General features: G+C 38.7%; 1 protein-coding gene across 4 annotated transcripts in view; it reads left to right on the top strand.

Annotated features, from left to right (window-relative positions):
• R3HCC1L (R3H domain and coiled-coil containing 1 like) overlaps positions 1–11342 on the top strand; it is a 91122-nt gene extending 79780 nt beyond the window's left edge. For 3 of the 4 annotated variants that reach the window (XM_061194641.1, XM_061194660.1, XM_061194651.1), the window contains 4 exons: positions 1294–1364; positions 2248–2343; positions 2849–2989; positions 10855–11342. In XM_061194641.1, coding sequence (XP_061050624.1) covers positions 1294–1364; positions 2248–2343; positions 2849–2989; positions 10855–10922 — 376 coding nt within the window. In that variant the 3' untranslated portion in view covers positions 10923–11342. Of the gene's footprint in view, positions 1–1293; positions 1365–2247; positions 2344–2848; positions 2990–4376; positions 4435–10854 lie in introns of those variants that run through there. The other variant, XM_061194669.1, reaches the window with a different exon arrangement.
• The last annotated feature ends 1598 nt before the right edge of the window (positions 11343–12940 follow it).

Here is a 12940-nt window from a genome sequence, read left to right as displayed (position 1 = left end):
TCCCTTGCTTTGTTTCTTCCTAATCTTACCTGCAGATCATTTTTCTATGAAACAGGAAAACATTCTCAAAAGGGGGAAGCATTTTAAAGGGTTATGAAATTCTGAAGTCTAAAAGGCCCTCCAGAGCCCATCTAAGTTTTTCTCTATCTTTTGTCGACTATCTTATAATATAGACTTCCACTATTGAACTTTCTCATAGTCTTCAACCCCTGTGGTCATTTTATGCCATGGTCAAACTGACCCTTACATTCAGGAAATTGTCTAACTAACCTTCAAAGCCTCTTTATTCCTTTTTCCTTCAAAGGAAATTTTTTCTTGACTAGTTGTTAAAGAGGGAAGATATTTTAGCAGTTGCCTTTTTTTTTTTCTTTATAGTGCTTTATAAAAAAAAGAAAAGGTCACGGTGCAAAAGCGTATAATAATAATGCCTGTTGAGTCAAACACCAGAGTCAACTTCATATTTTAATCACATCTTCATCAATATTAATCATCTTCCTGATGAATATTGCTATTAATAATAAAAAATAATGGGCACCATTCATTTATTAGATGTCCACTAAGTGCTCAACACCGTGCCCTTTGCCTTGCCATGGATGATCTCACTTCCGTTTTCACAGCAACTCTGTTATGAAGGAACTGTACCCATTTCTACAGATGAGCAGACCTAGCATACAGAGAGATTAAACCTGCCCGTGGTCTGAAGGTGGCAGAACCTGAGTTTCCCTTTCTTACTTCACTTCTACAACTGGAAAGAAAGAATAGGTCAGCCACTCTGATTAGAGTTGTCCCTTTTCTCCCTTATTTGATTGATTGATTGATTGATTTTGCTTTGAATGACCTGTCTCCCTCTTCCTCTCTGTCTCTTGTCTCTGTCCTTGAGCCTACATTTGCATTAAATCCAGGTGACCTTCCCTGCCTACCTCCTCCTCTAATATTCTTCTGCCCCTCCCATGCTTCCTCTTTCCACCTCTTCTAGTTCCAGTCTCCTAAAAACATCTCTTGTAAATAGTGTGATAAATACTTTGCCTCCCCAGGGAACATGTGAGGATTAATTAGTTGATGTCTATAAACTGGCTGACAATGTAAAATGCTCCCAGGTAGTTCTTTATGATGGTATTATTGCTTTTAAAATTCAGTGGCTTCTTCTGTACCCCAAGCCATTTTGTGTGTCATTATCCCCATTCCACCTGTGTGCTTGTTGAGTGTTTCTATCTCATCATGAAATGCTTTATGAGACTGTATTTGAAAAGTAGATTTTATTTTAAGGAATAAAATTCTGTTCTTTTGTTGCAGAAAGAAAGGATTTGATATTAAATGGGTGGATGATACACACGCCCTGGGAGTATTCTCCAGTCCAATTACAGGTATTCACCCAATGGATTTCAGTGTGCTTGTTGTCCGTTTTCTCCTACTACTTGTCCTTATTTGCTTTCTGTTCCAGCCACCTGACATTTTATTCAGTCAATACAGGTAATTGGCAGGTAGAGGTTTTTGAGGCATGTTACTTTGGTACCCATTTGCTCCCCCTCTCCCTTTTTATCCTAATCCAGTGGTATTTGGAGAGATAGCTCCCTTCCAAGGTTATTTGTTGCATAGCTGTCAGTTATCATAGTGCATAAACAGATTATAGGTAAAGATTTAAGAAGCCAGTATGACTAAATCTTAAAATATTTTTGATTCTACCCCCCTCCCCGACCAATGAATTTGCCGTAGCCCTTTAACCTGTCCAGTGAGCATTTGTAATACCTACTTTCTGAATATATGATTTGGCCTTTTCACTTGTATCATTGGCCTCATGATAGATCTGATGCAGAGGCATTCAAAGAAATTAGAGATGTTGATTCCTGTCTGAATCACCTAAAATAGGGGTCTGCAAACTTATTCTGTAAAGAGCCAGATAGTAGATATTTTAGGGTATGAGGTTTCTGTCACTACTTAACTCTTGTGTTTAGCCAGAAAGCATCCCTAGACAGTATGCAAATGAATGAGCATGGCTCTGTTTCATTAAAACTTTACAAAAACAGGTGGTTGGCTGGATTTGGTCACAAAGCTATAGTTTACTGATCCCTGTTCTAAAATAATCACTGCCATTTTGTTCCTTATGGATTTTCTAGAGCCTACCATTTCTTTTGCTCACGATGAAAAATAAAGCATAACATCTAGGAAATACTTTCTAAGAACTAGCCTTAAATTTTTGCATCACTCTTCTTCATGTCTTCTACTTCTTTATATTTATTCTCTTTACAGCTCGTGATGCTCTGGGTAGTAAACATACCATGGTGAAGATCCGGCCCTTGTCACAGGCCACGAGAGCAGCCAAGGCCAAAGCTAGAGCTTATGCTGGTAAGCCTATATAATCTCAGGAGCTTTTTCTTGTTGATAGTGGTGATATTGTTTTTTCCAGCACTTGTATAGCATCCAGAGTTCTAAGGACATATCACTTTTATTTTTAGTGTTAAAGGAAATACTATTTTAAGGAAAAAAGAAAATAGAAAAGGCTGTGTTGGAAATATAGCACTGGAGTAGCCACTTGGAGAGAGTGGGAGATACTAACTGCAAGCAATGCAGCAACCATTTTCTGATGACATCCTTATCTAGTTTACCTCTGTGTTTAGCTGTTTGATAGAGTCACTGTAAGAAATTGTGTTAATACAGATAATGAAGGCAGGGTTGTTTGTGCTTTGCCATGTTAATTTCCTCTGCTCTTCATCTATCAGGCTTGTATTAATTACTGCTGATGCAGCCCTTGTTAGTCTATTTGGTATGTTAATTACTGAGTTAAATCACTTGGAGCTAGAGTGCTTTCTCTTCCTTACTCCCTCCTACTCCCTCCCTTTCTCCCATTCAGAGTTTCTCCAGCCAGCAAAGGAGCGTCCTGAGACTTCAGCAGCGCTAGCCAGAAGGTTAGTCATCAGTGCCCTTGGGGTTCGAAGTAAGCAGAGCAAAACTGAACGGGAAGCAGAACTTAAGAAACTGCAAGAAGCCCGTGGTGAGTTGAAGTTGATGGTGTTCTTCTTTAGTCCCTTTAGAGCTCACTATAAGGCATGTGTTAAAAAAAAAAAAGAATGAAGCCCATTCCATTTTGGCATTTCCATTTCCTAGAAGCCTCCTACATATATTGAAATTGTTTTCATGCCTTATATTTAGGAGGAAGACATTTTAGAATTTGTCTGCCTGTTCCACACACCAAGGCATCCTAATCCATGTTCCTACTGTTGTTTTCCAAGAGATAGGTTCAGTCCTTTCAGCTTATCCATGGCTATTTCTATAGTTCTTGCTCCCGACTCTCAGAAAAATATTCCTATGAAGACATAGTAGTCTCCCAGGCAGAAAACATTATTTGCTGTGGTTTTACTGGGCCATGATTGCCATGATATTATCAAATGGTTTAGATCTTAGATAGAAGACAAATGAAGGAAAAGCCAGCATCTGACATTGATGATAATAACTGTAGAAGGTAATTTTTTCTTTAAAGACAGTCCTGAGTGGCTCCATTAGAGCACATCTAGGTTAGCCTAATCTTCTGATTATTTTCCAGTACTTAAGAGTCCTCAGAATATTTCAACTGATCCACAAGCAGGGTTTTTCTTTCCCTATAGTTTGTAGTTGAGGTTAAATGTCTCTCTCCCCTTTATAGGCTGTTGACTTGTACGTAAAGGCTTGGGACTCTGGTTAGCACTTAAGTGCTTTTTATCAACCTTCAGGCTTTAGACAGTCTGATTGCCTTAGCCCTCGATCTGTGGAATCCGTGAAGGCAATTTATTCTGAAAATTCCACTTACCGAAAAGTAACTTCATTTTTCCATTAAACGAATGGAAGTTTCAAACTCCTTGTTTATTGCCGGTCTAACAAGGCCATTAATACTTCCTGTCCACTCTGCTTTGGTGATAGCAGGCAGCTTGCAGACTCTCAGCTGCACTGGCCAGATAACCAGTGACAGAGTGTGTCATGGCAGGTGCTAGAGTTTCAGAGTTGAACCCAACTAATTTTTGAAACCTTAATGATTATAATGAGGCAGTTTTGATTTTTTCCATGCATTCTTGACTCAAAGGCTTCCTACAGACTATAGAAACAGGGGAGGATTCCTCTGGTTTTTATATATGGCACTGTCAGAGCTAGATTAAAGTAGAATGTGCAGTGTCCTTAACCCTTTATTAATTGGTTATCTCTGAGGAAGATGATTTCTCTGTGATAACCACAGTTATCTCAGAAAATCAATAGAGGGTAATAACAATGGTATCTATAAAAGGAGATGTGATTCTTTTTGCAATGTATCCTGCTTCCCTATGCGTGTAATATCACCTGTATTTCTACAGGTACTGCAATAATAGTTTTGTATGGCTGTCACCTGAGTATCCCCCTCTGTTTCTCTGTAGGCACATCAGCATACTGTTCCACTTGAATTTGTTTTAAATGCTCAGCTATACAAAGGACATTTCAGTGATGAAATTAAAAATGAGGCTGTTGGCTAAGTGGGTACCCTGTTACTTACTTTTTTAAAGAAGGCGTTTAGTTGTGAATAGAGACCCACGGTGGTAAGTTTCTCCTATCCATTGGTCCTGAATCTATACAGGTTATAGAGGACTCTTCCTTTATTATGTCTCAGAACTCTCCCATTCTTTATATCTGAGAAAATGCGTATGGAAAATTCCTGATATAGCTTTCTGGCTTCTTTATGCATTGAGCATATATATACTCTTATAATTGCCTGCATGGAGCCCAAGACTTCTCACTTAAAGATTTTTTTCTGTGGAAATTAAAAGTACTGTTTAGGTATTAAACAGAACAGATACTTCTGTTCCAGTTCTTCTTCCACTGGAGGGAAAGGGGTCAGTACAGCATATGAAATAACATTATAAACTCTGGAATCAGACTGCCTGGGTCTACATCTAAGCTCTGCCATTTACTGGCTATGTCACCTTAAGCAAATTACTTACTCTCTGGAGGCCTCTGTTTCCTCATCCATAAAATGGAAATCAAGTGAGATAACCCACAAAAGATACTTAGTCATCTTTAAAACCCATGGGAGCACTCTCCCTCCTGTTTCTCTAGGCCTGTAGTGAGTGTGTGGTACATATGAGCTGCTGCTGTTTTAGTAGTAGTAGCAGTATCGTCTTACGGTGAGTACAGCACAGATGCCAGTGCATACTTTTTTCTTTTCATTACTCTTTTTATTTTCAATTGCCTGTGATACACTATCAACTACATTTGGAATTCACTGTGTGCCTACCCTGTGCAAGGCATTGTGCTCACTAATTAGGAAAGTTAGAGAAACGGCAAGATGTTGTTCCTCTCCTTAAGACTTGCAGTCTGGTGGGGATATCTGCCTTGAGTAAGAAAGAAAATATGAACCTGATTTTTTTTTTTTTAAGAACAATGTGACTTTTAATTTTTATTTATTTATTTATTTATTTATGGCTGTGTTGGGTCTTCGTTTCTGTGCGAGGGCTTTCTCTAGTTGCGGCAAGCGGGGGCCACTCTTCATCGCGGCGCGCGGGCCTCTCACTATCGCGGCCTCTCTTGTTGCGGAGCACAGGCTCCAGTCGCGCAGGCTCAGTAGTTGTGGCTCACGGGCCCAGTCGCTCCGCGGCATGTGGGATCTTCCCAGACCAGGGCTCGAACCCGTGTCCCCTGCATCGGCAGGCAGATCCTCAACCACTGCACCACCAGGGAAGCCCCGAACCTGATATTTTAAGCAGTTGTTTCTCCTCTCTCTTCAGTTCTGAAGATTTTAAGATTAAAAGCCACATAAAGGTTTTTGCAATTAAAAGGATTGGAAGGAAATTCCTGGCAATATAACATGTTACGATAACTCTGGATGGGGATGGTATTATCTCCAGTTTAGAGCTGGCCAGGAGAGGTGAAGTAGCTGGCCTAAGATCACCCAGCTGGTAAATTGAAAGGAGACATTTGAACCTAGGCCTCTCTAATTAAAACCCATGTTCCTTTTATAATACTGTAATCCCATTTGAAGGAGTTTTGGGGTAATTAACATTTTTTTCCAAAAGAAAAAAATTTAAAAATTTTAAGGTCTTCAGAAAATAAAATATGACAGGCTTCTTTTTAGTTATCTGTTCCAATGGTTAGAGCTTTTACTGTCAGAAAATTCTTCCATAGGTCTAACTTAAATCTGTACAATAGTTTAAAACAGTTTCCTCTTCTTTTTTATTTAGTAGAAATCAGGAACATCTGGACACCATTCTGTTCTAACAGCCTTTAACTGTAAAGATCAGGGCAGATCATTTAGGAGTGAGAGGATCTGGGCTATAATAGAGTTTTTGCCATTAACTAGCTATGTGGCCATGGGCAAGTTTCTTATACCTCTCTGTGCCCCAGTTTCCAACAAAGTGAAAGCAATGCCTGACTTACCTAACCATGGAGAATTTTTTGAGCAACATAAGTTAACATGTATAAAAATGTTTAGAAAGGTGCTTTACATATTTAGAATACTATTATCTATGTGACTCTTGGGAAATTAGTATTCATTATAATAATATAAGCCAGTAATGACAAATGTGTACTATGTACTGTTGCTCCCCATTCATTATCCGTGACAGACAGTGCTAATCAGTCATGACACTCTTTCTTGGTGAGTTTTGACATGACCATAGCCAATAGATCAGAATTAGCATAGAAATAGAAATCGAAATCTTTGTGCCATCCTGATATAGGTACTTTTATTAATAATACTGTAGAATAATTTCCTAGCCTTTCTTTTTCCCACTTCAAGAGTTCTGTCTGGCACAGTGCCTAGTTCATAAAGAGATACTCAGTGTGCATATTCATTGAATACATGAATGACATTTGTTACTTTAATTTTTCTTCATAAGTCTTATTTCACTCATGATCCTACTCTGAACCCTTTCAAGTCCTCCATGATTTTCTTTATAAAATCCAGAGTTGAACATTGCATATGGAACCCTTCTAATTAATGAATTTGGAATTTGGGATTTTGAGGTATAAATACTTTCCTGATAACTTCCTTTACCCTACTTTGGTCTTCTTACCCTTTTATTGAGAAGTCTTTGTCTTAATTCTTAAAAAGGAGATTAAGAAATTAAAGCTATTCTGGGGAGAATCAAGAAAAAGGAAGTACTCAAATCATTTTAAGCAAATCATATTTTATATATCTGGAAGATAAGAGCTTTAGTCACAAGTCTCTGAGTGTGAGGAACAGATAGATCTTTTAGTCTAGCAGAACGCATGACAGATTAGAACTATACTAAGAGTGGGAAATGAAAACATAGATTGTCCTTGAGTACTTTGTATTTGACTTAATCACGTTTTAAACCAAGGATTCACACTAAATGATAAACCCACATTTTAAAGACCAAAGTCAGGAATACGTGTAAAATTTCCCCATGTTCCACTTATCAGAACATTTGATTCCCACCTAAAGTTGGAATCAAAGTTTTCAGAATAAGCTACTCTCATTTTCAAAGCCTGCCATAATTTTATTTCATAACTTTGTTCCATTTTATTCTTGGGGGGGTATATGATTAATTGGCTGGTTCTAAAAGACCATCTTTTGGGTCATAGGCCTGAGAGGCAGAGTTAAGTAAACAATAATTTGATCCCTTAGTTTGATTAATGAAATCACTGAGAACTTAAAAGTAAAATCATCTCTATAGGATACTTAGTCAACTGTAATAAAAATTTAATCACAGTCAGCTGCCTTCTGAAATCCTTTTTAGGAATTCCATTATTCTGCCTTCAAGAACAGTGCTGCGTTGCTGACTCATAATCTAGGTCTTACGGCATTTTCTTGGTGTCTTTTCTCCCCGGACGTGAAGTTCCCTTCATTTCTAACCACATTTCCTTTCATTTTAATCTGACCTTTTTCTGTGGGTTGCAGTATTTATCCATATTTTTGGTGTCACCTGCTGTTTAGTAAACTTACATCTCTGGCCTAGATCAGAGATGAAAATGTTTATGGACTGACTGACCATTTCACCAATTATTGCTAAGTAAATAACACGTGTTATACTTAATACATTGATAATCATTCCACCCTCTAGAGTTAAATGCTCCCTTAACACTTATGTGAGCCAGACTCTGTTTTTTCCCAGTATATTAATGATTAATACATACTTGGTAAGCCTGAAATCTAAAACTTGCTAAAATGAAGAGGTTATTTATGTTACCTCTCCTTGATCTACCAGGTCTGTCAATCCATAAAAGAAGGCAATTAGATTAGTTTGACCAGACTTGTACTTCAAGTCTTCAGGTTGATTATTACTCTGTAGGTGGCTACAAGTGGATTTTGTGATGATTTTTCTTCATTATTTTCTTAGGTGTAGAAGTAAATTTTGAAGGTTTTAATTTCCATCCCTTTTCTTTATTTTTTTAAACATGACACCAAACTGGGCCCTTTTTCATCTTTAGCACTTTCTGTTCCCTCAGTGAGAAGTCAACTCATTTAATGTAATCATTTCTGCCAATTTATTTATTATACTGAGAAATAAAAGTCTTCAGGGCCAGCTTATGTTAGTGCTTTAGGTTAATCATTTCATGCTAACACTATATTCTTCTTTAGTTCCTTGCCCTCATGGCTGCTGTTGGGCTTTCTCTTAGTTTACCTTTTTTAATTGGTGGAGTTAAAGTTAATAGGAGCTTTTTTAATACAGTCTATCAGCTATTACCTACTTTCTTTTCTCTTTGATAAAGGGGCAACATGTTTATTCTTTATCTTTCGCAGAATACATTTTTTTTTCCCCACATTTGTTCCTTTTCTGTGTAAATATTTTCAGATGCTCTCTTCAGAGGTCAGGACAGTAGAAAGTATACTGATTTAAGAATTAAGGACCTGGGTTCCAGCTTCAGGTTTTCACTGATTATGTAATCTTAGGCAAGTTACTTAACACCTCCAAGCTTCCATTTTTTTCTTTAAAATGAAGAAAATATTTTTAGGTCTCATCCTAACCTGTATTTCTGTATTCTGTTCATGTTCTATATTTATAAACTTAAGCCTCACATTTTCACTATTTCTTTGTGCTTCTCAGTTTGTCTCCCTATTCTTGCTGACTTTATCATATGGTTTACCACCAGAATTTCCTCTTATATTTACATATATTTGGTAATACAGATCTACAGTCTTTTGTTGGAAAGCATTAAGGTAGGAAATGTTTCAGAATTCTAAACTTTTCCAATTTTAGAAAGATAATATGTTAATACATGTTTCATAACACCAAAATCGAACACATTAGCATTAATATTTCTGTGGCCTTATGTCCTTTCAGGTTATATTTACCACCAAAGGAGCTTTGACCCCAGACTTTTTAAAAAACTAAAGACATTTTTTTCAGTGCAACTTCGATTTTGAAATCATGGATTATGGACCAGTCATTCTGTTTTTCTACTGCTCCTGGATTTCTTTTCCTAAAGCTTTCCAAATTGCCTTTCTGGTTTAAGTTTCTGAGTTTATTGAAAAATCTGAGTTCTAATAATTCACTTTTCTAGTTTCTTCACTTTTTCTTGGAACCCAGAACCACTTTTTGATTGTTTTCATCCAAGGTTGCCTTTGCCTTTAGATCCTCTCCTAACTTTTCTCTGTTTGTGAGAATCAGAACCACAGTCAGCCTTCCTAAGAAATCCCAGAATCCTTTAGACAAGCCAGTTATCCTTCGTGCTATCTCCCTGGAGACTCCCAACCCAATTTAAGCTTAAAGCTGAGTCACATGACACTGAGCCTTCAGTTTGGAATTTACTGACCCCCATTTTTTGCCTCTTGTAACTTTGCTGCTATTTTCAGATAACGCCACAAGATGGTGCCCAAATAGCAGCAAATTTCTCTTTCTCACATTTCCAAGTGCCAGTTAGCTTCCTTATCAAGTTCTTTGCCCTTAAAGTTGAGTCAAATATAGTACAGGAATTTCATAAGGGATTCTGCTGATTTGGAAAGATATGTCAGAATAGCAAGAATTAACTCTAAACTCACCTTGATTTCTGTAATCCCCCTGGTTCATGACTTGCAAAATCTTTTAGTCTGAAATAATTGCCCTTGGAAAGAAGCACTTAGGCTTAATCATCTACATTTTATGGTGTCAAGATCAATGACTGACTAGCCATGAAATTAGAACTGGTATTGTGGCACCTAGTGAAGTACTTGGGTCACCAAACCGTGTATGGTCTTTATTGTCTCACGTATTGGTGAAAGTGTTAAATGGAAACTAAGCTTCTGTGTTAAAATTTGAAGATGGATTGCCCAGATTTGTGCATTTTTTGTTTTTAGAAATAGTTCTTAGTTTCCCTCCATTATATGTGGTCATTTTTCCATGTTGGAATTGGTATTCCAGAAGATTTCTGACTCCTGAAAGTGCTCTGAAAATATTGAAACTTGATTTTCCTGTGAAATTTTTTTTTCTTTTTTTTTTTGTAGAATTGTAGTAGAGAGATATGACTAAAGCCCAGTGGCTACTATTTCCATTTGAGCAAGAAAGTAGAAGAAAAATATTGAAACATATTCTTGATGCCTATTGAAATATTTATATAGATCAGTAGACTGGGAATAATGGGCAATTTTACTGAAGCACTAACACAGTTTAGAAAGAGAATTAAAATAAATATATTATCAGCAAGACAGAAATCTGGATCCTGCTCGGTTCTGACTTATTCCATATGCTTTTTATTTCTATTAGCCACAGATCTTTCTCTTTTTATTATATAGTAATAGAAACATTGTTCCCACTTACAAAACACTTGGAAAGTTAAAAATATTAACTCTTGGAATCAGGTAAGAGAAAACCAGGGAATTCACCTGTCTCATGATTAAAGTTTGCCTTGTAATTCAGATTAAGGGAAAGTCACTGGTTATGTGAAGTTATACTACCATCTTGACACTGCCCTTATTTACAGAGAGAAAACAATTGGAAGCCAAGCAACGGGAAGACATCTGGGAAGGCAGAGACCAGTCTGCAGTTTGAACATCACTTGATGACAGGGATAATTCCAGGAATTGAGAAAATATTTCCAGTCTTCAGAGGATTTTTCCAGAGCTCTGTGTACATGCAGATGTGCATGTTAATGAAAGAAAGAGATAAGCAATCAAGACAAGGGCTGACTAGGTATAGGAGGAAGATAGGCTCCTGTTTGTCTTCACTCCTAAATGCAGTTCTTTGGAACTGCCTTAACTGTGTTGGATGTGGAAGGAAGCCATCAGCTAGGAAGAAACTTGGAAGATGTGACTTCCAAGAGTCCTCTGGACAGGGCAAGTCACACTTCCAAGATGTTTTAAGCAAATGCAAAACAGAGGATTCAAACCTGTGATGATGGGAGATTAAGGCACCGCAAAGGCAGGGTGTTCCTTAGTACCTCACAAAGCTGAGAACAGCAGTATTGCAGGGGGCGGGTGAGGTGGGCGGTCAGAGGGGAGGGAGCTGTTAGTACAAGGAGCTGGGACGGTATCTGGTGTACTTGGTATTCACAGAATCTACACTGCCGGTTCCAGAACCCCAAAGTTGGTGAACTGCAGCAGGTGTAGGTATTTGGACTCCAGAGCTTGTACTAAGCTGAGTGCCTGGGGCTGCTCCAGCTGCATGGCAGCCAGGGGCGTGCCCGCTTCATTCCTTATAGGAAGCCGGTGTTGGGAGCTGTGTGCCAGTTCCAGTTTAAGCAGTACTATCATGTTGTAAGAGAAAGACATTAAAGCCCATTTTATGACATACATCACTCTGCTGTTTGTCAGTTTTGTCATTCCCCTAAAGAAACTGGAGAGCAGTTCTCCCCGTATCTTCACCCCTGTAATGCTGTGCGTGGGTTCGGTGGATCTGCTGGTGTTATCGAATCCCGCTGAGTAGACTGCTGATCATCTCTGCGCCCCAGAGTATACTACAGAAATACTCTCCTGGGATTGGTATGTGGTGGCGCCTCTCCCCTTCTTGTCCTCTTTGCACATCCCCACCCCACCCTCTTGCCTTTTGCCATTTTTGTCCAATGTGACATCCTGCAGAAGGCATCTGGCACACAGCATGTTCTTGGTATGATCTTCTCTGCCTTTGCCAGAGGCATTTGGCAAGCCACACCAGATCGTCCATTATAGTAAAGAGCAGCCAGAGTCAAACACACACCTCTGGGCAGTAAGAGGATTCCTAAAAGACATGGACAAGTCAGAGCAGTCAGCTCAGGCCTTATCCTTCTCATATCTGCATTCTCAGTGTTTCTGAAGAAATCGTAGTGGTAGACCTCCAGATGCTGAGAGAGCAAGAAATGGTGTTTCATTGTGCTTTCAGTGAGGGCAGCAGCCTCATTTTTGTATGATTTAGTGCCCATGACAATGATGGATGATTAGCATTGCCTAGAAGATGGTGTAGTGGGGCTCCGTCCAAACGTTTCTCAAATGACACTGGCCTTGGGTCTTGATCCCTGCCGCTGTTCCGGTCTTAGAGCCCTCTTACAGTTCCTCAGCATTGTTTTTCTCATCCTTTGTCTGTTCTGAAACTGTCCCTTGTTCATGTTCAATACCTCCATTCCAAGTTTGGAGGGGTCATTAAGTCCTCTTGACCCTCTGCCCCAGTACTACTTAGGGCAGGGCCCCTCTCTTTGGCTCTGGCTGTACAGCTTGTGCTGTCATCATAGAACAGAGGGAAGTCTGTTTGAACAGTAAGGCTGCATTTGAAAGGAAATGCAGGAAACTAGCCAGGTTTCATACTGAACAGTATACCTCTGAGGTAGACCTTTGCTCTGTTTTGATTCTTCAAGGCTGAGAATGGCCTTGGGCAGTAAAAAAAAAAAGTGATTGTTCCTATCACTTGCCTTTGAGGGTGCTTCCCCTTTCTGGCAGCATTTTGGCTTCTAAGGGCATTGTTAATGGTAACATATAGTCCCGTGTTTATTACCCAGTTTTCTTGTAGTACTCATAATTTCAAGAAGTTACTTTTGTCCTCATTCTAATGCTGTGTACTTGGTGGCTAGTAACTTACACTTTTTTTCGGATAACAGTCAG

Source organism: Eubalaena glacialis, chromosome 1, assembly GCF_028564815.1.
Source record: "Eubalaena glacialis isolate mEubGla1 chromosome 1, mEubGla1.1.hap2.+ XY, whole genome shotgun sequence".
In the NCBI taxonomy this organism is placed as follows: domain Eukaryota; kingdom Metazoa; phylum Chordata; class Mammalia; order Artiodactyla; family Balaenidae; genus Eubalaena; species Eubalaena glacialis.
This window is presented reverse-complemented; position numbering and strand designations above follow the sequence as displayed.